Here is a 25350-nt window from a genome sequence, read left to right as displayed (position 1 = left end):
AGGGCGAGCCGTCCCCTAAAGACCTGAACCACCCGTGTGCCGCCATCTTGGACTCCACCGCTGCCTTCCACGCTCAGAGGTCCAAACACGAGGTTTGACTTCCAAATGTCTCTTTTTGCAACATCTTTTACACACTACACTCTTTTTTATTCATTCATACTAATAAGTATTATTAATAATTATAGACAGTACACACTAGAAACTACTCTCTTTTTATTCATTAATACTCATTATTATTATTAATAGTTATAGACAGTAGACACTAGATGGCAGTAAAAACACACTACACTCTTTTTATTCGTTAATACTAATAATTATTATTAATAGTTATAGAAAATACACACTAAATGGCAGTAAAAACACACTACATGTGACGACTGGGTCGCATCGTGGTGCGGGGTTGTTCTCCCAGGAATGCAGACGGGCTTCGGACACAGCGTGCAGGTAGGAAATGATTTATTTAAGACATAAATCATACGGGAACAAACAAAAACATGCTCATAGCACTTAAGGTAAAAACAAAGGGACTAGCGTGGGAGCTAGCAAGCAAAGAGCCTAGCGTGTAAACTAGCAGGAATACAAAATAGTAGTCATCTGTTGCATAAAGCAAATTAGGAAGCCAGCCCGAGTGAGGCCAGGGCAAAGACTAAATAGCCCTCTGATTAGTGCCCGGACAACAGGTGAGCGTCTCGAACACTAACCAGAGGCAGCTGAGTACAATCTGCCGTCATGGCAACTGAAACAAACAAAATCAAGAGGTGCTGAAAACACAAGTGACTAAACAACGCAAACAAACTATGATCCGGACAGCGGATCATAACAGTACCCCCCCTTAAAGGACAGATTCCAGATGTCCCTTGAAAAAACTAGAACCCAAAAAACTAAGAAATAGTTCAAGAGTCAAGGGAGGGCGGAGGGAGGACTTGGTGGTGGGTCGCCAGGCCAAGTGTCCCCGAATCCACCGGGGAAGAGTCAGGTGGCGGCGGCGAATGGAACGCCGCTGCTGCAGGCGAGGCGGGCGACCACGGAAAGGCCACATTCGTGGCCGCCGAGAAGGTGGCCGTGAGTGGCGCCAGAAGTTCAGCAGCCGGAGAGTTCTACGCTTACGTCCTAGGCGTCGCTGCTTTTTGCGCCACTGGCGTCCATTGACTGACCTCTGAGAGAGCCGCATGCAGGCCCCTGATTTCCGCTTGCGCAGCCGGAGAGTTCTACGCCTACGTCCTAGGCATCGCTGCTTTTTGCGCCACTGGCGTCCATTGACTGACCTCTGAGAGAGCCGCATGCAGGCCCCTGATTTACGCTTGCGCAGCCGGACAGCTCGAGGTCGCAGAGACGACGACGCCGTAGAGGAGGAAGGTGGCGGCGCCGGGGTAAGGCCCGCCGGAGACGAGGCAGGAGACGTCGTCGCTGTGGAAGCAGGAGCACGAGACGTCATCGTCGCCGTGGAAGCAGGAAGAGACGTCGTCGCCGTGGAAGCAGGAAGAGACGTCGTCGTCGCCGTGGAAGTAGGAAGAGACGTCGTCGTCGCCGTGGAAGCAGGAAGAGACGTCGTCGTCGCCGTGGAAGCAGGAAGAGACGTCGTCGTCGCCGTGGAAGCAGGAAGAGACGTCGTCGTCGTCGTGGAAGCAGAAAGAGACGTCGTCGTCACCGTGGAAACAGGAAGAGACTCAGAGCAGGGACAGGAGCAGGTCGTGAAGCCTGTGCTGGTGTGGAAACCGGTCTTGAAGCCGGCGCTGGTGTGGAAACCGGTCTTGGAGTCGGCGCTGGTGTGGAAACCGGTCTTGGAGTCGGCGTTGGTGTGGAAACCGGTCTTGGAGTCGGCGCTGGTGTGGAAACAGGTCTTGGAGTTGACGCTGGTGTGGAAACAAGTCTTGGAGTCGGCACTGGTGTGGAAACCGGTCTTGGAGTCGGCGCCGGTGTGGAAACCGGTCTTGGAGTCGGCGCTGGTGTGGAAACCGGTCTTGGTGCCGGCGCCGGTGTGGAAACCGGTCTTGGAGCCGGCGCCGGTGTGGAAACCGGTCTTGGAGCCGGCGCTGGTGTGGAAACCGGTCTTAGAGCCGGCGCTGGTGTGGAAACCGGTCTTGGAGCCGGCGCTGGTGTGGAAACCGGTCTTGGAGCCGGTGCTGGTGTGGAAACCAGTCTTGGAGCCGGCGCTGGTGTGGAAACCAGTCTTGGAGTCGGCGCTGGTGTGGAAACCAGTCTTGGAGTCGGTGCTGGTGTGGAAACTAGTCTTGGAGTCGGTGCTGGTGTGGAATCCAGTCTTGGAGTCGGTGCTGGTGTGGAAACCAGTCTTGGAGTCGGTGCTGGTGTGAAAACCAGTCTTGGAGTCGGTGTCAGTGCTGGTGTGGAAACCAGTCTTGGAGTCGGTGCTGGTGTGGAAACCAGTCTTGGAGTAGGTGCTGGTGCTGGTCGTGACTTTGGCGGAGGAGGCCTGGCTGGGGGTTGCGGCTTAGCAGGCCGAAAGATCGGTGGTGGCGGCTTAGCAGGCCGAAAAACCGGTGGTGGCGGCCGGGCCGTGGGTTGCGGCTTAGCACGCCGAAGGACTGGTGGCGGTGGCCGGGCCGGGGGTTGCAGCTTAGCACGCCGAAGGACTGGTGGCGGTGGCCGGGACGGGGGTTGCAGTTTAGCACGCCAAAAGACTGGTGGCGGCTTGGCTGGGCACTAGCACTAGCCCCCCCCTCAAGACGTGGATACCAGACGCACTTCTTGCGGTTTGGAACCGTCTTCAGGGGTGGGTGGAGGGAGGTCAGGAGGAGGGCAGAATCCTCTCCTCTAAATTGTCCAAAATGTCTATTCACACCCCCCACTTGAGACTGGGTGGGGGCACAGGGGGAAAAAAAATATGTGCAGTGGGCGAAGCAATAGTCACTGGGGGCGGAACCAAAGTCACTGGAGGTGGAGATTGAGTTCTGGAGGACAATGACAAACCTGCTGAGCGGGTCCGTAAAAAAATGTCTTGATAATGTTTTATTTTGGAATTAAAGTCCTTAGAAGGCGGCTGACAAAAAGAAGCAGAAGATAGAAAAAAAAAATCTTGATCTATGACATCAGAAGTGGGCGGAGTTACGTCATCAGGGGGTGCCAATGGAATGAAGTCATTGTTGCCGCTGTGCAGGTGACTGACAGCCCAGTCGGAAAAATGTTTGGCGAAGAGGTCGATTGGGTTGCCAAACATCTGAGGAGGGGAAGCTTGGGCTGCTGGTAGCCTGCTTCGGTCCGGGGGAGGAGCTTGCGGGAGCGACGCATCCTGACGGCGAGGGAAAGCCCTTCTGGACGGCTTCCGTCTTTGCCGGCGCGTTCGGTACCTCTGTGTAGCGGCGATGTCCTCGGACCAGAGGGTATCGATGGGGATAAGAAAGCCTCCAGATCCCCACATAAAATTCGACCTCTCCTCCGTTGAATAACGAAGCGTCTCGACTTCCATCGCTTGCAACACCATGCGCGTACCTTCGTCCTCAATGTCCCCGTTGCGGGAGAATTGTTATCTACTGGCTTCCTACTGTGACGACTGGGTCGCATCGTGGTGCGGGGTTGTTCTCCCAGGAATGCAGACGGGCTTCGGACACAGCGTGCAGGTAGGAAATGATTTATTTAAGACATAAATCATACGGGAACAACCAAAAACATACTCATAGCACTTAAGGTAAAAACAAAGGGACTAGTGTGGGAGCTAGCAAGCAAAGAGCCTAGCGTGTAAGCTAGCAGGAATACAAAATAGTCGTCAACTGTTGCATAAAGCAAATTAGGAAGCCAGCCCGAGTGAGGCCAGGGCAAAGACTAAATAGCCCTCTGATTAGTGCCCGGACAACAGGTGAGCGTCTCGAACACTAACCAGAGGCAGCTGAGTACAATCTGCCGTCATGGCAACTGAAACAAACAAAATCAAGAGGTGCTGAAAACACAAGTGACTAAACAACGTAAACAAACTATGATCCGGGCAGCGGATCATAACAGTACCCCCCCTTAAAGGACAGATTCCAGATGTCCCTTGAAAAAACTAGAACCCAAAAAACTAAGAAATAGTTTAAGAGTCAAGGGAGGGCGGAGGGAGGACTTGGTGGTGGGTCGCCAGGCCAAGTGTCCCCGAATCCACCGGGGAAGAGTCAGGTGGCGGCGGCGAATGGAACGCCGCTACCGCAGGCGAGGCGGGCGACCACGGAAAGGCACCGAGAAGGTGGGCGTGAGTGGCGCCAGAAGTTCAGCAGCCGGAGAGTTCTACGCTTACGTCCTAGGCGTCGCTGATTTTTGCACCACTGGCGTCCATTGACTGACCTCTGAGAGAGCCGCATGCAGGCCCCTGAATTCCGCTTGCGCAGCCGGAGAGTTCTACGCCTACGTCCTAGGCGTCGCTGACAGTAGATGGCAGTAAAAGCACATGATCATTTACTGTAGTGTTTGAAGTCATTGTAATAATAAGTGGAGATGTGTTACTGATGAAAATGCAGCCGTCTAGAAGCCTGAGGGTTCCAGGTTTGCTTCTAGCTTCTGCCATCCAAGTCAGTGCCGCTGTGTCCTTGGGCAAGACACTTGGCCCACCTGCCCCCTGTGGCTCCCACACTGGGGTTTAGGGCTGTGCTCTGGTGGCAACCCCTCATCTTCCTGTTCTGACGAGCTCTGTTTGGATCGCTTATAACGGAACTTCAATTGTACTGGAACTTCAATTGTACTGGAACTTCAATTGTACTGGAACTTCAAATGTACTGGAACTTCAATTGTACTGGAACTTCAAATGTACTGGAACTTCAATTGTACTGGAACTTCAAATGTACTGGAACTTCAATTGTACTGGAACTTCAAATGTACTGGAACTTCAAATGTACTGGAACTTCAAATGTACTGGAACTTCAAATGTACTGGAACTTCAATTGTACTGGAACTTCAATTGTACTGGAACTTCAAATGTACTGGAACTTCAATTGTACTGAAACTTCAAATGTACTGGAACTTCAAATGTACTGGAACTTCAATTGTACTGGAACTTCAATTGTACTGGAACTTCAAATGTACTGGAACTTCAATTGTACTGGAACTTCAAATGTACTGGAACTTCAAATGTACTGGAACTTCAATTGTACTGGAACTTCAATTGTACTGGAACTTCAAATGTACTGGAACATCAAATGTACTGGAACTTCAATTGTACTGGAACTTCAATTGTACTGGAACTTCAAATGTACTGGAACTTCAATTGTACTGGAACTTCAAATGTACTTTGACTTCAAATGTACTGGAACTTCAATTGTACTGGAACTTCAATTGTACTGGAACTTCAAATGACCACAAGTTGCAGACATTCTCTGTGGGTGTTTTACACTCACAAGTCTTCAACATTAAACATTCATGTTCCAACACCCGCCTGCACGTCAACATTTGTCAAGTGTTTTGTTGCTGATGAAGACACACTTCAACATCTCTAACATGTGAATGCTGCCTCTTTGCTAGGTCTCTTTTGCCCTGGATAAATAAATGTTCAATCATCGTATGGTTGGCAATGGATTGTTATTTTTAATCAGATTGTTCACATTTTTTTATTTTAATTAATCATGATTAATCACCTGTGATTATCCATCCATCCATCCATATTCTTCCGCTTATCCGAGGTCGGGTCGCGGGGGAAGCAGCCTAAGCAGGGAAGCCCAGACTTCCCTCTCCCCAGCCACTTCGTCCAGCTCTTCCTGTGGGACCCCGAGGCGTTCCCAGGCCAGCCGGGAGACATAGTCTTCCCAACGTGTCCTGGGTCTTCCCCGCGGCCTCCTACCAGTCGGACGTGCCCTAAACACCTCCCTAGGGAGGCGTTCGGGTGGCATCCTGACCAGATGCCCGAACCACCTCATCTGGCTCCTCTCCATGTGGAGGAGCAGCGGCTTTACTTTGAGCTCCTCCCGGATGGCAGAGCTTCTCACCCTATCTCTAAGGGAGAGCCCCGCCACCCGGCGGAGGAAACTCATTTCGGCCGCTTGTCACCATAATCTTGTCCTTTCGGTCATAACCCAAAGCTCATGACCATAGGTGAGGATGGGAACGTAGATCGACCGGTAAATTGAGAGCTTTGCCTTCCGGCTCAGCTCCTTCTTCACCACAACGGATCGATACAGCGTCCGCATTACTGAAGACGCCGCACCGATCCGCCTGTCGATCTCACGATCCACTCTTCCCTCACTCGTGAACAAGACTCCGAGGTACTTGAACTCCTCCACTTGGGGCAAGATCTCCTCCCCAACCCGGAGATGGCACTCCACCCTTTTCCGGGCGAGAACCATGGACTCGGACTTGGAGGTGCTGATTCTCATCCCAGTCGCTTCACACTCAGCTGCGAACCGATCCAGTGAGAGCTGAAGATCCTGGCCAGATGAAGCCATCAGGACCACATCATCTGCAAAAAGCAGAGACCTAATCCTGCAGCCACCAAACCAGATCCCCTCATCGCCTTGACTGCGCCTAGAAATTCTGTCCATAAAAGTTATGAACAGAATCGGTGACAAAGGGCAGCCTTGGCAATGCGGACCAAGCTCTGACACTGATCATACAGGGAGCGAACCGCCACAATAAGACAGTCTGTTACCCCATACTCTCTGAGCACTCCCCACAGGACTTCCCGGGGCACACGGTCGAATGCCTTCTCCAAGTCTACAAAACACATGTAGACTGGTTGGGCAAACTCCCATGCACCCTCAAGGACCCTGCCGAGAGTATAGAGCTGGTCCACAGTTCCACGACCAGGACGAAAACCACACTGTTCCTCCTGAATCCGAGGTTCGACTATCCGGCGTAGCCTCCTCTCCAGTACACCTGAATAGACCTTACCGGGAAGGCTGAGGAGTGTGATCCCACCATAGTTAGAACACACCCTCCGGTTCCCCTTCTTAAAGAGAGCAACCACCACCCCGGTCTGCCAATCCAGTGGTACCGCCCCCGATGTCCACGCGATGCTGCAGAGTCTTGTCAACCAAGACACCTGTGATTAATCATGATTAATCACAGGTGATTACTTGTATAATTGCAGTTTGCTTAAGAAAAGAGTCTAATATTTGTACACAAATATAATGCTATTGTCAGAATGTCACCTGACGTTGTGTTGTTGTGTGTCTTTGTGAACGTGTCAGGTGGCGATGTATCACGACCCTCATGGCGAGGAGGGCGTGTCCTCCAAGGAGAACCGGATGATCTTCACCGAGTCCATGCCAAGGAGAGTTGGCAGCTTCTACAGAGGTCACTTTATTATTCTTATTATTGTTAACAATATTCACCGTGAAAGCAAATGTTAGCGTCACAAATCTTAAGCAGCAACGCCAACACCATACTTGGTGGCGATCCACCCATACGGTTTAACAGATACTGGTTATTAGTAGTCCGGGAGTCCACAACAAACGTCACTCACACCTGACCAAATGGGTCTGAACACTGTGTGACGTCACTTCCTGTGTGGGTGTGGTCTTTCTGGTGTCGCTTCCTGTGTGGGCGTGGTCTTTCTGCCGTCACTTCCTCTCAGAACTCACTTTGTAAACCATCACAAACTGATATCTGTTGTAATTAATGGTGATTGTTTATGGCAGCACGGTGGAAGAGGGGTTAGTGCGTCTGCCTCACAATACGAAGGTCCTGAGTAGTCTTGGGTTCAATCCCGGGCTCGGGATCTTTCTGTGTGGAGTTTGCATGTTCTCCCCGTGACTGCGTGGGTTCTACTCCGGCTCGGCTTCCTCCCACCTCCAAAGACATGCACCTGGGGATAGACCCCTCCCACCTCCAAAGACATGCACCTGGGGATAGGCCCCTCCCACCTCCAAAGACATGCACCTGGCGGTAGGCACCCTCCCACCTCCAAAGACATGCACCTGGAGATAGGCCCCTCCCACCTCCAAAGACATGCACCTGGGGATAGGCCCCTCCCACCTCCAAAGACATGCATCTGGGGATAGGCCCCTCCCACCTCCAAAGACATACACCTGGGGATAGGCCCCTCCCACCTCCAAAGACATGCACCTGGGGATAGGCCCCTCCCACCTCCAAAGACATGCACCTGGGGATAGGCCCCTCCCACCTCCAAAGACATGCACCTGGGGATAGGCCCCTCCCACCTCCAAAGACATGCACCTGGGGATAGGCCCCTCCCACCTCCAAAGACATGCACCTGGGGATAGGCCCCTCCCACCTCCAAAGACATGCACCTGGGGATAGGCCCCTCCCACCTCCAAAGACATACACCTGGGGATAGGCTCCTCCCACCTCCAAAGACATGCGCCTGGGGATAGGTCCCTCCCACCTCCAAAGACATGCACCTGGGGATAGGCCCCTCCCACCTCCAAAGACATGCACCTGGGGATAGGCTCCTCCCACCTCCAAAGACATGCACCTGGGGATAGGCCCCTCCCACCTCCAAAGACATGCACCTGGGGATAGGCCCCTCCCACCTCCAAAGACATGCACCTGGGGATAGGCCCCTCCCACCTCCAAAGACATGCACCTGGGGATAGGCCCCTCCCACCTCCAAAGACATGCACCTGGGGATAGGCCCCTCCCACCTCCAAAGACATGCACCTGGGGATAGGCCCCTCCCACCTCCAAAGACATGCACCTGGGGATAGGCCCCTCCCACCTCCAAAGACATGCACCTGGGGATAGGCCCCTCCCACCTCCAAAGACATACACCTGGGGATAGGCCCCTCCCACCTCCAAAGACATGCACCTGGGGATAGGCCCCTCCCACCTCCAAAGACATGCACCTGGGGATAGGCCCCTCCCACCTCCAAAGACATGCACCTGGGGATAGGTTGATTGGCAACACTAAATGGTCCCTAGTGTGTGAATGTGAGTGTGAATGTTGTCTGTCTATCTGTGTTGGCCCTGGGATGAGGTGGCGACTTGTCCAGGGTGTACCCCGCCTTCCGCCTGATTGTAGCTGAGGTAGGTTCCAGCGCCCCCCCGCGACCCCAAAGGGAATAAGCGGTAGAAAATGGATGGATGGGATGGATGGATATTTATGAGTTGACATTATTACTTGGTATGTGAAACATGCTAACTGTTAGCATGTTTAATGTTAGCATGCTAACATTAAACATGCTAGCTGTTAGCATGTTTAATGTTAGCATGCTAACATTAAACGGTAAGCTTTTTGGGTTATTTTTTGCAACCGGTTACCCTACAACCATATAACTTGGTATGTGACGCATGCTAACTGATAGCATGCTAACGTTAACTAACATCAGCCTGATAGGTTTTTGAGCTAAATTTGCTACCATTTACTCCTAGTTAACTGTTAGCATGTTTAATGTTAGCATGCTAACATTAAACGGTAAGCTTTTTGGGTTATTTTTGCAACCGGTTACCCTACAACCATATAACTTGGTATGTGACGCATGCTAACTGATAGCATGCTAACGTTAACCAACATCAGCCTGATAGGTTTTTGAGCTAAATTTGCTACCATTTACTCCTAGTTAACTGTTAGCATGTTTAATGTTAGCATGCTAACATTAAACGGTAAGCTTTTTGGGTTATTTTTGCAACCGGTTACCCTACAACCATATAACTTGGTATGTGACGCATGCTAACTGATAGCATGCTAACTGATAGCATGCTAACGTTAACCAACATCAGCCTGATAGGTTTTTGAGCTAAATTTGCTACCATTTACTCCTAGTTAACTGTTAGCATGTTTAATGTTAGCATGCTAACATTAAACGGTAAGCTTTTTGGGTTATTTTTTGCAACCGGTTACCCTACAACCATAAAACTTGGTATGTGACGCATGCTAACTGATAGCATGCTAACGTTAACTAACATCAGCCTGATAGGTTTTTGAGCTAAATTTGCTACCATTTACTTCTAGTTAACTGTTAGCATGCTAGCAGGCTAATAATAGCATGCTAACTATTTTTTTTTGCTTATTTTTCACTTTTTTCTCTCTACTTCCGCAGCCATTCACTTGATATATGAGACATGCTAACTGTTAGCATGCCATCGTTAGCACACATGCTAAATGTTAGCATTTTGAATGTAAGCATGCTAACATTTTAGGCTAGCTCATGTTGTACAGTTACAGCTAAAAACTCTGGGATTCAGACCATCTTTAAAGCACGGCGGCTTCCAAAGGCCCATCAAAATTTCCGCGGGAATTTTCTCGAATTAAATACAGTTTGCATCATTCCTGTAAGAATCCTGCGTGTGACAGAAGCATTGAAGAGTCAGTGTGCTCAAAGAACCAGCAGGTAGCATCTGTGAGCAGATAATACTGCATCATCTCTTTCTCTTTGGGAATGACGAGACAAAGACTAACCAAGGCCTCCATCGCGGATCTACTTGGCGTGTCCCTGCAGTTCTAGCTCATGACTTCCTGTCCCTCCCTGTCTGTCTCCAGTCCCGTCCCCCAGACCGGACAACTCCTCGTCTTTCCATGAGGGTGTCGGCCAGGTCCGAGGACCGGGGGCACCCGTTGTCCCCGGCAACCCCGTCTCCATGGCCAACCACGCCAAACGCCAAACTGCCTTTGATTGGTAAAACTTTTTGAAATCTGGAGGTCTTTGAAGGCAACTTGAGATTGAAAGCAGTGAAGTTGTGTAAATGCAAATAACAACAAATCCTTTTCAACTTATATTCAATTAAAAGACAAGATATTTCATGTTCACACTGAGAAACTTTCTTCTTTTTTTGCAAATATTCATGAACTTAGAATTTGATGGCTGCAACATTTTGCAAAAAAAGGCATTTTTTACCAGTGTGTTACATGGCCTTTCCTTTTAACTACACTCAGTAAAGGTTTGGGAACTGAGGAGACACATTTTTGAAGTGGAATTCTTTCCCTTTCTTGGCATTGTCTTGCTGAAATAAGCAGGGGCGTCCATGATAACAACATATGTTGCTCCAAAAGCTGTATGTACCTTTCAGCATTAATGGTGCCTTCACAGATGTGTAAGTTACCCATGTCTTGGCCACTAATACACCCCCATACCATCACACATGCTGCCTTTTACACTTTCACCCTAGAACAGTCCCCATGCTTCTTTTCCTCTTTGCTCCACAGTTTCCAAAAAACAATTTGAAATGTGGACTCGTCAGACCACAGAAGACTTTTCCCACTTTGCATCAGTCCATCTTAGACGAGCTCAGGCCCAGCCAAAGCGTTTCTGGGTGTTGTTGATAAATGGCTTTGGCTTTGCATAGTAAAGTTTTAATTTGTACTTACAGATGTAGCGACCAACTGTAGTTACTGACAGTGGTTTTCTGAAGTGTTCCTCAGCCCATGTGGTGATATCCTTTACACACTGATGTGGCTTTTTTTGATGCAGTACCGCCTGAGGGATCCAAGGTCTGTGAATGAGTGAGCATTTCATGGAAGCTGCTTTTATACCCAATCATGGCACCCACCTGTTCCCAAATAGCCCGTTCACCCGTGGGATGTTCCAAATAAGTCTTTGATGAGCATTCCTCAACTTTCTCACTCTTTTTTTGCCACTTGTGCCAGCTTTTTTGAAACATGTTGCAGGCATCAAATTCCAAATGAGCTAATATTTGCAAAGAATAACAACATTTTTCAGTACCAATGTTAAATATCTTGTCTTATATATATATATATATATATATATATATATATACATATAAATACGTATATATGTATATATGTACATGTATGGATATATGTATATACATGCACATACTGTGTATACACTATATGGTTATATATATATATATATATATATATATATATATATATATATATATATATATATATATATATATATATATAAGAATGTATATATATATATATATTATTTTTTAGAATATTATTTGCAAAGACCAAAGAATATATATATATATATATATATATATATATATATATATAAGAATGTATATATATATATATATTCTTTTTTAGAATATTATTTGCAAAGACCAAAGAATGAATATATATATATATATATATATATATATATATATATATATATATATATATATATAAGAATGTATATATATATATTCTTTTTTAGAATATTATTTGCAAAGACCAAAGAATATATATATATATATATATATATATATATATATATATATATATATATATATATATATATATATATATATATATATATATATATATATATATATATATATATATATTATATATATAAGAATGTATATATATATATATATGTTCTTTTTTAGAATATTATTTGCAAAGACCAAAGAATATTTATATATATATATATATATATATATATATATATATATATATATATATATATATATATATATATATATATATATATATATATATATATATATATATATATATATATATATATATATATATATATAAGAATGTATATATATATATATTCTTTTTTAGAATATTATTTGCAAAGACCAAAGAATATATATATATATATATATATATACGGTATATAAGAATGTATATATATATATATATTCTTTTTTAGAATATTATTTGCAAAGACCAAAGAATATATATATATATATATATATATATATATGTATATATATATATATATATATATATATATATATATATATATATATATTCTTTGGTCTTTGCAAATAATATTCTAAAAAAGAATATATATATATATATATACATTCTTATATATATAATATATATATATATATATATATATATATATATATATATATATATATATATATATATATATATATATATATATATATATATGTATATATATATATATATATATATATATATATATATATATATATATATATATATATATATATATATATATTCTTTTTTAGAATGTTATTTCCAAAGACCAGTGTGTGAGAATCAGTGCAGTGAGATGAAGAGTCCTAATTAGCGATGGTGTCATGTGAGGATGAGTAGATGATGAGAAGATGATGAGTAGAAAGTGTGTTTGCAGGACGTGTGCAGAAGCCATGGTGATGAATCCTCCTGAGGCCGTGAAGGAGAAAGGAAGAGCAAGTTTCTTCAGGGCCATCAAGAAGAAAAAGAAGAAGACACAAATAGTAAGAAGACACAAATAGTAAGAAGACACAAATAGTAAGAAGACACAAATAGTAAGAAGACACAAATAGTAAGAAGACACAAATAGTAAGAAGGTTTATTTGACTTTCACACCTTCAACTTGTTGCCACGGCAACTGGCAAAACACAAAAAAATGTTTGTTGACCCACAATGGATTGTTTTACTTCAATGTATTTAAAATGATGCTTTTAAATGTCCTACATTTGACCTCAATGTATTTGAAATTGTATTCATCATAGTTCATTCATGCTGCATCACTACTAGGTTGCCAGGTGACTAATGCTGCATCACTACTAGGTTGCCAGTTGATTAATGCTGCATCACTACTAGGTTGCCAGGTGATTAATGCTGCATCACTGCTAGGTTGCCAGTTGATTAATGCTGCATCACTACTAGGTTGCCAGGTGATTAATGATGCATCACTACTAGGTTGCCAGTTGATTAATGCTGCATCACTTCTAGGTTGCCAGTTGATTAATGCTGCATCACTACTAGGTTGCCAGGTGACTAATGCTGCATCACTACTATGTTGCCAGTTGATTAATGCTGCATCACTGCTAGGTTGCCAGTTGATTAATGCTGCATCACTACTAGGTTGCCAGGTGATTAATGCTGCATCACTACTAGGTTGCCAGTTGATTAATGCTGCATCACTACTAGGTTGCCAGTTGATTAATGCTGCATCACTACTAGGTTGCCAGGTGATTAATGCTGCATCACTACTAGGTTGCCAGGTGATTAATGCTGCATCACTACTAGGTTGCCAGGTGATTAATGCTGCATCACTACTAGGTTGCCAGGTGATTAATGCTGCATCACTACTAGGTTGCCAGTTGATTAATGCTGCATCACTACTAGGTTGCCAGGTGATTAATGCTGCATCACTACTAGGTTGCCAGGTGATTAATGCTGCATCACTACTAGGTTGCCAGGTGATTAATGCTGCATCACTACTAGGTTGCCAGTTCATTAATGCTGCATCACTACTAGGTTGCCAGGTGACTAATGCTGCATCACTACTAGGTTGCCAGGTGACTAATGCTGCATTACTACTAGGTTGCCAGTTGATTAATGCTGCATCACTACTAGGTTGCCAGGTGACTAATGCTGCATCACTACTAGGTTGCCAGGTGACTAATGCTGCATCACTACTAGGTTGCCAGTTGATTAATGCTGCATCACTACTAGGTTGCCAGGTGACTAATGCTGCATCACTACTAGGTTGCCAGTTGACTAATGCTGCATCACTACTAGGTTGCCAGTTGATTAATGCTGCATCACTACTAGGTTGCCAGGTGACTAATGCTGCATCACTACTAGGTTGCCAGGTGACTAATGCTGCATCATTACTATGTTGCCAGGTGACTAATGCTGCATCACTACTAGGTTGCCAGTTGATTAATGCTGCATCACTACTAGGTTGCCAGTTGATTAATGCTGCATCACTACTAGGTTGCCAGTTGATTAATGCTGCATCACTACTAGGTTGCCAGTTGATTAATGCTGCATCACTACTAGGTTGCCAGTTGATTAATGCTGCATCACTACTAGGTTGCCAGTTGATTAATGCTGCATCACTACTCGGTTGCCAGTTGATTAATGCTGCATCACTACTATGTTGCCAGTTGATTAATGCTGCATCACTACTAGGTTGCCAGGTGATTAATGCTGCATTACTACTAGGTTGCCAGTTGATTAATGCTGCATCACTACTAGGTTGCCAGTTGATTAATGCTGCATCACTACTAGGTTGCCAGTTGATTAATGTTGCATCACTACTAGGTTGCCAGTTGATTAATGCTGCATCACTACTAGGTTGCCAGTTGATTAATGCTGCATCACTACTAGGTTGCCAGTTGATTAATGCTGCATCACTACTAGGTTGCCAGTTGATTAATACTGCATCACTACTAGGTTGCCAGTTGATTAATACTGCATCACTACTAGGTTGCCAGTTGATTAATGCTGCATCACTACTAGGTTGCCAGTTGATTAATGCTGCATCAGTACTCGGTTGCCAGTTGGTTAAGGCTGCACTAGTACTAGGTTGCCAGTTGATTAATGCTGCATCAGTACTAGGTTGCCAGTTGATTAATGCTGCATCAGTACTCGGTTGCCAGTCGAATAAGACTGCATCAGTACTAGGTTGCCAGTTAAATAAGGCTGCACTAGTACTCGGTTGCCAGTTGATTAATGCTGCACTAGTACTACATCAGTACTACAACTACTGTAGCTGTTAGTTGTTGGTTCTTTCCCAAAGGATCTTCAGTTTGAATGGTGTAATTTGCGGCCCACAGACCGACATGGCGGACGGCAGGAATCCAAGCATCAAGAAGAGTCTTTTCCCTCTCTTCAGTTCCAAGAACAGCCTGAAGCACACCTCAGCTGGGAAGGTCTTACCTGTGGTGGCCTCACAGCCTCCTCCACCTTACCCTTCAGCAGTAATACTTTACACACACTCTGTACACACAACTGTCATAATCTTGCATGTCCACATTTCATTCCAGCAACATCGTCATGACAACCTCTCATCTGTTACCTCATCATCCTTTAAAGTCACATTTGACCACCTGTAACGTATCACAGACTACGCTCACACCGCAGGGTACGACGTCTTCAATCTCATCTTTTTATCTTAAAGTCCCATTTTTTTAATGTAGAAATCAAATGTTTCTATGTTAAAATCACATCTTTATGTTAAAATGATATCTTTTTATGTTAAAAATCCCATCTTTTTATGTTAAAATCCAATCTTTTTAGGTAAAAATCCCATTTTTATGTTAAAAATCCAATTTTTATGTTAAAATCCCATTTTTTGTTTAAAACCCATCTTTTTATGTTAAAATTCCGTCTTTTATGTTAAAATCCCATTCTTTTTAGGTTAAAATCCCATTTTTATGTTAAAAAAAAACATTTTTATGGTAAAATCCCATCTTTTTATGTAAAAAATCCCATTTGTATCTTAAAAATCAATTTTTTATGTTTAAAATCATATCTTTTTACATTAAAATCACATCTTTTTATGTTAAAATTACATCTTTTTGTGTTAAAAATCCCTTTTTTATGTTAAAATCACATCTTTTTAAGTTAAAAAAATCCAATTCTTATGTTAAAATCCCATCTTTTATGTTAAAATCCCAACTTTTATTGTTAAACTCCAATGCTTGTATTAAAATCCCATTTTTTTTATCTTAAAATCCCATCTTTTTATCTTAAAATCCCATTTTTATGTCAAAAATCCCATTTTTATGTTAAAATCCCATCTTTTTATCTGAAAATCCCATTTTTATATTAAAATACCATCTTTGTATGTTAAAATCCCATTTTTTGTTAAAAAAACCCATCTTTTTATGTTAAAATTCCGTCTTTTATGTTAAAATCCCATTCTTTTTAGGTTAAAATCCCAATTTTTATGTTAAAAAAACGTTTTTATGGTAAAATCCCATCTTTTTATGTAAAAAATCCCATTTGTATCTTAAAAATCCATTTTTTATGTTTAAAATCACATATTTTTATGTTAAAATCACATCTTTTATGTTAAAATCACATCTTTTTGTGTTAAAAATCCTTTTTTTATGTTAAAATCACATCTTTTTAAGTTAAAAAAAATCCAATTCTTATGTTAAAATCCCATTTTTATATTAAAATACCATCTTTTTATGTTAAAATCCCATTTTTATGTCAAAAATCCCATCTTTTTATGTTAAAATCCCAACTTTTATTGTTAAACTCCAATGTTTATATTAAAATCCCATTTTTTATCTTAAAATCCCATTTTTATGTTAAAATCCCATCTTTTTATCTTAAAATCCCATCTTTTTATCTTAAAATCCCATTTTTATGTCAAAAATCCCATTTTTATGTTAAAATCCCATCTTTTTATCTGAAAATCCCATTTTTTTGATGTAGAAATCAAAATTTTCTATGTTAAAATCACATCTTTATGTTAAAATGGCATCTTTTTATGTTAAAAATCCCATCTTTTTATGTTAAAATCCAATCTTTTTAGGTAAAAATCCCCATTTTTTGTTTAAAACCCATCTTTTTATGTTAAAATTCCGTCTTTTATGTTAAAATCCCATTCTTTTTAGGTTAAAATCCCATTTTTATGTTAAAAAAAAACATTTTTATGGTAAAATCCCATCTTTTTATGTAAGAAATCCAATTTGTATCTTAAAAATCAATTTTTTATGTTTAAAATCACATCTTTTTATGTTAAAATCACATCTTTTTATGTTAAAATTACATCTTTTTGTGTTAAAAATCATTTTTTTATGTTAAAATCACATCTTTTTAAGTTAAAAAGAATCCAATTCTTATGTTAAAATCCCATCTTTTATTGTTAAACTCCAATGTTTATATTAAAATCTAATTTTTTATCTTAAAATCCCATTTTTGTGTTAAAATACCATCTTTTTATCTTAAAATCCCATCTTTTTATCTTAAAATCCCATTTTTATGTCAAAAATCCCATTTTTATGTTAAAATCCCATCTTTTTTATCTGAAAATCCCATTTTTTGATGTAGAAATCAAATGTTTCTATGTTAAAATCACATCTTTATGTTAAAATGGCATCTTTTTATGTTAAAAATCCCATCTTTTTATGTTAAAATCCAATCTTTTTAGGTTAAAATCCCATTTTTATGTTGAAAATCCAATTTTTATGTTGAAATCCCATTTTTTGTTTAAAACCCATCTTTTTATGTTAAAATTCCGTCTTATATGTTAAAATCCCATTCTTTTTAGGTTAAAATCCCATTTTTATGTTAAAAAAACTTTTTTATGGTAAAATCCCATCTTTTTATGTAAAAAATCCCATTTGTATCTAAAAAATCAATTTTTTATGTTTAAAATCATATCTTTTTATGTTAAAATCACATCTTTTTGTGTTAAAAATCCTTTTTTTATGTTAAAATCACATCTTTTTAAGTTAAAAAAAAATCCAATTCTTATGTTAAAATCCCATCTTTTTGTGTTAAAATCCCAACTTTTATTGTTAAACTCCAATGTTTATATTAAAATCCCATTTTTTATCTTAAAATCCCATTTTTATGTTAAAATCCCATCTTTTTATCTTAAAATCCCATCTTTTTTATCTTAAAATCCCATTTTTATGTCAAAAATCCCATTTTTATGTTAAAATCCCATCTTTTTATCTGAAAATCCCATTTTTTGATGTAGAAATCAAATGTTTCTATGTTAAAATCACATCTGTATGTTAAAATGGCATCTTTTTATGTTAAAAATCCCATCTTTTTATGTTAAAATCCAATCTTTTTAGGTAAAAATCCCATTTTTATGCTAAAAATCCAATTTTTATGTTAAAATCCCATTTTTTGTTTAAAACCCATCTTTTTATGTTAAAATTCCGTCTTTTATGTTAAAATCCCATTCTTTTTAGGTTAAAATCCCATTTTTATGTTAAAAAAACATTTTTATGGTAAAATCCCATCTTTTTATGTAAAAAATCCCATTTGTATCTTAAAAATCAATTTTTTATGTTTAAAATCACATCTTTTTATGTTAAAATCACATCTTTTTATGTTAAAATCACATCTTTTTGTGTTAAAAATCCTTTTTTTATGTTAAAATCACATCTTTTTAAGTTAAAAAAAAATCCAATTCTTATGTTAAAATCCCATCTTTTTGTGTTAAAATCCCAACTTTTATTGTTAAACTCCAATGTTTGTATTAAAATCCCATTTTTTTATCTTAAAATCCCATTTTTATGTTAAAATCCCATCTTTTTATCTTAAAATCCCATCTTTTTATCTTAAAATCCCATTTTTTTTTCAAAAATCCCATTTTTATGTTAAAATCCCATCTTTTTATCTGAAAATCCCATTTTTTGATGTAGAAATCAAATGTTTCTATGTTAAAATCACATCTTTATGTTAAAATGGCATCTTTTTATGTTAAAAATCCCATCTTTTTATGTTAAAATCCAATCTTTTTAGGTAAAAATCCCATTTTTATGTTAAAAATCCATTTTTTATGTTAAAATCCCATTTTTTGTTTACAACCCATCTTTTTATGTTAAAATTCCGTCTTTTATGTTAAAATCCCATTCTTTTTAGGTTAAAATCCTATTTTTATGTTAAAAAAAACATTTTTATCGTAAAATCCCATCTTTTTATGTAAAAAATCCCATTTGTATCTTAAAAATCCATTTTTTATGTTTAAAATCACATCTTTTTATGTTAAAATCACATCTTTTTAAGTTAAAATCACATCTTTTTGTGTTAAAAATCCCTTTTTTATGTTAAAACATAAAAATGGGATTTTTGACATAAAAATGGGAAGATGTGATTTTAACATAAAAAGATACGATTTTAAACATAAAAAATTGATTTTTAAGATACAAATGGGATTTTTTACATAAAAAGATGGGATTTTACCATAAAAATGTTTTTTTAACATAAAAATGGGATTTTAACCTAAAAAGAATGGGATTTTAACATAAAAGACGGAATTTTAACATAAAAAGATGGGTTTTAAACAAAAAATGGGATTTTAACATAAAAATTGGATTCCTGAAAATCCTATTTTTATATTAAAACACCATCTTTTTATGTTAAAATCCCATTTTTATGTCAAAAATCCCATCTTTTTATGTTAAAATCCCAACTTTTATTGTTAAACTCCAATGCTTGTATTAAAATCCCTTTTTTTTTATCTTAAAATCCCATTTTTATGTTAAAATCCCATCTTTTTATCTTAAAATCCCATTTTTATGTCAAAAATCCCATTTTTATGTTAAAATCCCATCTTTTTATCTTAAAATCCCATTTTTATGTCAAAAATCCCATTTTTATGTTAAAATCCCATCTTTTTATGTTAAAATCCCAACTTTTATTGTTAAACTCCAATGTTTATATTAAAATCCCACTTTTTATCTTAAAATCCCATTTTTATCTTAAAATCCCATCTTTTTATCTGAAAATCCCATTTTTATATAAAAATCCCATCTTTTTATGTTAAAAATCCTATTTTGATGTGAAATCCCATGGTCCTGTGTTGTTGTTGACATTATGCAGCTCAAAGTAGTTCCTCTGAGTTAGTACTTGTAACACTAATAATATGCAGGTCACCACATGTAAATGGACTATTGTTGGTGTTTTTGAGAGGTTTGTAGCTGTGTTGTTAGCCACCTCAATGCTAACTTGAATTAGATCTTTTGTTGTGGTTGCTGACGTCAGCAAATAAATACTCAGGTAAACAAAGGAAGTGCAGACAAGACATGAGATGACGTACAGTATGAAGTACAGTATGTTTATCAAGTACAGTATGTTTATCAAGTACAGTATGTTTATCAAGTGTTTATGAGATGACGTACAGTATGTTTATCAAGTAAATATATTTGTGTCGGCGTCAGACACGTAATATTGATCACAATTTCAGGGAGTTTGTGCAAATGTATCATCTCAATATCACCACCTATGTATGGAAGGTGGTGTGTGTATTTACATACTTATATATACTTACTTCTATATACTTACTTATATGTATGTATACTTATATATACTTACTTCTATGTATGTGGTGGTGTGTGTATACATACTTATATATACTTACACCTATGTATGTGGTGGTGTGTGTGTATACATACTTATATATACTTACTTATATGTATGTATACTTATATATACTTACTTATATGTATGTGGTGGTGTGTGTGTATACATACTTATATATACTTACTTATATGTATGTATACTTATATATACTTACTTATATGTATGTGGCATGTACGTATATGAAGAGGTAACTGTGTTGCTCCAAGGTTCCTGCACAAGATCATGTGTCCCTGCAGAGGAGCTCCAAGGCGTCGTCGTCTCACCACGGAAGTCGAGGGAAGAACCGAGAGAGATCTCGGGACAGAGAGAGAGAACGAGAGCAGAGTCGAGAGCGGGAGAGAGAGAGAGACAGAGAGAGAGAAAGGGAGAGAGAGAGAGAAAGAGAGAGAGGGAGAGAGAGAGTGAAGGAGTGGCCAGCAGACAAAGTAGTGGACTCTCACTCTCACTCTCACTCTCACTCTCACTCTCACTCTCACTCTCAGGTAAACTTCATTTATTGACATACTTTTTACTCTCTTTTTATCTTGCTTACTATTCATTTTCTGCAGTGGAGCATGTCTCCTTCTCCTTCTTCTCCTTCTCCTTCTCCTTCTCCTTATCCTTCTTCTCCTTCTCCTTCTTCTCCTTCTCCTCCTTCTCCTTCTCCTTCTCCTTCTCCTTCTCCTTCTCCTTCTCCTTCTCCTTCTCCTTCTCCTTCTCCTTCTTCTCCTTATCCTTATCCTCCTTCTCCTTCTCCTCCTTCTCCTTCTTCTCCTTGTCCTTCTTCTCCTTCTCCTTCTCCTTCTCCTTCTCCTTCTCCTTCTCCTTCTCCTTCTCCTTCTCCTTCTCCTTATCCTTATCCTCCTTCTCCTTCTCCTCCTTCTCCTTCTTCTCCTTCTCCTTCTTCTCCTTCTCCTTCTTCTCCTTCTCCTTCTCCTTCTCCTTCTCCTTCTCCTTATCCTTATCGTCCTTCTCCTTCTCCTCCTTCTCCTTCTTCTCCTTCTCCTTCTTCTCCTTCTCCTTTTTCTCCTTCTCCTTCTATTTATTCTCCTCCTTCTCCTCCTTCTCCTCCTCCTTCTTCTTCTCCTTCTCTTTCTTCTTCTCCTTCTCCTTCTTCTTCTCCTTCTTCTCCTCCTTCTCTTTGTTCTTAACATTAAAGGTGCATTACTGCCACCTACTGTATTGGAGTGTCAACCAGACTTTCATGTGGTTTTGATGGTTTTGAAGTGGTTTTGATGGTTTGAATGTTTTTGAAGTGGTTTTGATGGTTTTGAAGTGGTTTTGATGGTTTGGTGGTTTTGATGGTTTTGAAGTGGCTTTGATGGTTTGGTGGTTTTGATGGTTTTGAAGTGGTTTTGATGGTTTTGAAGTGGCTTTGATGGTTTGGTGGTTTTGATGGTTTTTAAGTGGTTTTGATGGTTTGAATGTTTTTAAAGTGGTTTTGATGGTTTTGAAGTGGTTTTGATGGTTTTGAAGTGGTTTTGATGGTTTGATGTTTTTTAAGTGGTTTTGATGGTTCTGAAGTGGTTTTGATGGTTTGATGGTTTTGAAGTGGTTTTGATGGTTTCATGGTTTTTAAGTGGTTTTGATGGTTTTGAAGTGGTTTTGATGGTTTTGAAGTGGTTTTGACGGTTTTGAAGTGGTTTTGATGGTTTGAATGTTTTTAAAGTGGTTTTGATGGTTTTGAAGTGGTTTTGATGGTTTGGTGGTTTTGACGGTTTTGAAGTGGTTTTGATGGTTTGAATGTTTTTAAAGTGGTTTTGATGGTTTTGAAGTGGTTTTGATGGTTTGGTGGTTTTGATGGTTTTGATGGTTTTGAAGTGGTTTTGATGGTTTTGAAGTGGCTTTGATGGCTTGGTGGTTTTGATGGTTTGAATGTTTTTAAAGTGGTTTTGATGGTTTTGAAGTGGTTTTGATGGTTTGATGTTTTTTAAGTGGTTTTGATGGTTTTGAAGTGGTTTTGATGGTTTGATGGTTTTGAAGTGGTTTTGATGGTTTGGTGGTTTTGATGGTTTTGATGGTTTTGAAGTGGTTTTGATGGTTTTGAAGTGGCTTTGATGGCTTGGTGGTTTTGATGGTTTTTAAGTGGTTTTGATGGTTTGAATGTTTTTAAAGTGGTTTTGATGGTTTTGAAGTGGTTTTGATGGTTTGATGTTTTTTAAGTGGTTTTGATGGTTTTGAAGTGGTTTTGATGGTTTGATGGTTTTGAAGTGGTTTTGATGGTTTGGTGGTTTTGATGGTTTTGAAGTGGTTTTGAAGTGGTTTTGATGGTTTTGAAGTGGTTTTGATGGTTTGGTGGTTTTGATGGTTTTGAAGTGGTTTTGATGGTTTGGTGGTTTTGATGGTTTTGAAGTGGTTTTGATGGTTTGATGATTTTGATGGTTTTGAAGTGGTTTTGATGGTTTTGAAGTGGCTTTGATGGTTTGATGGTTTTGAAGTGGTTTTGATGGTTTGATGATTTTGATGGTTTTGAAGTGGCTTTGATGGTTTGTTGGTTTTGATGGTTTGGTGGTTTTGATGGTTTTGAAGTGGCTTTGACGGTTTGGTGGTTTTGATGGTTTGGTGGTTTTGATGGTTTTGAAGTGGTTTTGATGGTTTGGTGGTTTTGATGGTTTTGAAGTGGTTTTGATGGTTTGAATGGTTTTGATGGCGACTTGCTGGCGGTGGGCCATTGTTGTGTGCTGTTGCTACGGCGACGCAGCCGGCTGACTTGAGTGGTTTCCTCCCAGCAGAGCCAACCCCTGAAGTCCTTGCGTAGGCTCCTACATCTGTCGCCTTCCTCGCCAAACCAAGGAGCGGGTCCTCCTCCACCTCCTCCTCCGGACCTGCGCTTCCCGCCGCCTGCCCCCGGCGCCCCCCAGTCCTCCTCCAAGGCCCCGTACCCCGAGGTCAGAGGGCACGCGGTGAGCACTTCCTCTCAGGCCAAAGGTCGCCAGGCCCAGCTGGAGTCGGCCTGGCACGCGTCGGCGCTGCAGCGGGCGGACGGCGTTCAGCTGACGGCCGAGCAGCTGGGCATGAACGGACCCGCCTTCACTCGTGCCTCACGCGGCAGGATGCCCAACCTCAATGACCTGAAGGAGACCGCCCTCTAAACCTTCACAATAAAAGCATTTGCCTGATCCCACTTTAGTTCCACATCTTGTAGAAGAACTTTCAGGTGATGCTGCCATCTTCTGGTCACGCCACACAACTGCAGCACATCCAAATCCTTTCTTTCATATGAAAATGATTTCCTCCAAGGATATAAGCTATAAATATGATTATTATTATTATTATTATTATTATTACCAGAGCTTTACTTTGACACACACACAGTAGATATTTAAGACTATTTATCACTTATGTATTTCTTTTGTCTTTCATCAAATCATTGTAATAACATTCAAAAATCATTATAATATTATTTTAAAAATATCATCATAACATTCAAAAATCATTCAAATAACGTTCAAAAATCATTCTATTATTCAAAAATCATCATCATAACATTGAAGAGCAGGAAGATGATTACTGTAAGACTAATGTTCATTGCTGCTTTGTTGATGTTTACCAACAACAATATTTTGCTTTGTTTACATTTGCCAACAAGAGTAATTGACTTTGTTTACATTTACCAACAACAATATTTTGTTGTGTTTATATTTACCAACAACAATAATTTGCTTTGTTTATGTTTACCAACAACAATAATTTGCTTTGTTTATATTTACCAACAACAATAGTTTGCTTTGTTTATGTTTACCAACAACAATATTTTGCCTTGTGTATGTTTACCAACAACAATATGTTGCTTTGTTTATGTTTACCAACAACAATATTTTGCCTTGTTTATGTTTGCCAACAACAATATTTTGCTTTGTTTATGTTTACCAACAACAATAATTTGCTTTGTTTATGTTTACCAACAACAATAATTTGCTTTGTTTATGTTTACCAACAACAATAGTTTGCTTTGTTTATGTTTACCAACAACAATAATTTGCTTTGTTTATGTTTACCAACAACAATAATTTGCTTTGTTTATGTTTACCAACCACAATATTTTGCCTTGTTTATGTTTACCAACAACAATATTTTGCTTTGTTTATGTTTACCAACAACAATATTTTGCTTTGTTTATGTTTACCAACAACAATATTTTGCTTTGTTTATGTTTACCAACAACAATAATTTGCTTTGTTTATGTTTACCAACAACAATAGTTTGTTTTGTTTATGTTTACCAACAACAATAATTTGCTTTGTTTATGTTTACCAACAACAATAATTTGCTTTGTTTATGTTTACCAACAACAATAGTTTGCTTTGTTTATGTTTACCAACAACAATATTTTTGCTTTGTTTATGTTTACCAACAACAATATTTTGCTTTGTTTATGTTTACCAACAACAATGATTTGCTTTGTTTATGTTTACCAACAACAATATTTTGCTTTGTTTATGTTTACCAACAACAATAGTTTGCTTTGTTTATGTTTACCAACAACAATATTTTTGCCTTGTTTATGTTTACCAACAACAATATTTTGCTTAGTTTATGTTTACCAACAACAATATTTTGCCTTGTTTATGTTTACCAACAACAATATTTTGCTTTGTTTATGTTTACCAACAACAATATTTTGCTTTGTTTATGTTTACCAACAACAATAATTTGCTTTGTTTATGTTTACCAACAACAATAATTTGCTTTGTTTATGTTTACCAACCACAATATTTTGCCTTGTTTATGTTTACCAACAACAATATTTTGCTTTGTTTATGTTTACCAACAACAATAAT

General features: G+C 39.7%; 1 protein-coding gene across 8 annotated transcripts in view; it reads left to right on the top strand.

Moving 5' to 3' along the window:
- cdkl5 (cyclin dependent kinase like 5) overlaps positions 1-24306 on the top strand; it is a 77067-nt gene extending 52761 nt beyond the window's left edge. For 5 of the 8 annotated variants that reach the window (XM_061974633.1, XM_061974629.1, XM_061974631.1 and 2 more), the window contains 7 exons: positions 3-92; positions 7104-7209; positions 10355-10490; positions 12888-12993; positions 15310-15453; positions 20797-21072; positions 23302-24306. In XM_061974633.1, the coding sequence (XP_061830617.1) occupies positions 3-92; positions 7104-7209; positions 10355-10490; positions 12888-12993; positions 15310-15453; positions 20797-21072; positions 23302-23661 (1218 nt within the window). In that variant the 3' untranslated portion in view covers positions 23662-24306. Of the gene's footprint in view, positions 1-2; positions 93-7103; positions 7210-10354; positions 10491-12887; positions 12994-15309; positions 15618-20796; positions 21073-23301 lie in introns of those variants that run through there. The other 3 variants (XM_061974636.1, XM_061974635.1, XM_061974637.1) reach the window with 3 other exon arrangements.
- Positions 24307-25350: the final 1044 nt, after the last annotated feature.

Source organism: Nerophis lumbriciformis, linkage group LG15, assembly GCF_033978685.3.
Source record: "Nerophis lumbriciformis linkage group LG15, RoL_Nlum_v2.1, whole genome shotgun sequence".
NCBI lineage: Eukaryota > Metazoa > Chordata > Actinopteri > Syngnathiformes > Syngnathidae > Nerophis > Nerophis lumbriciformis.
The sequence above is the reverse complement of the archived record's forward strand: the minus strand, read 5'-3'. Positions and strand labels throughout refer to the sequence as shown.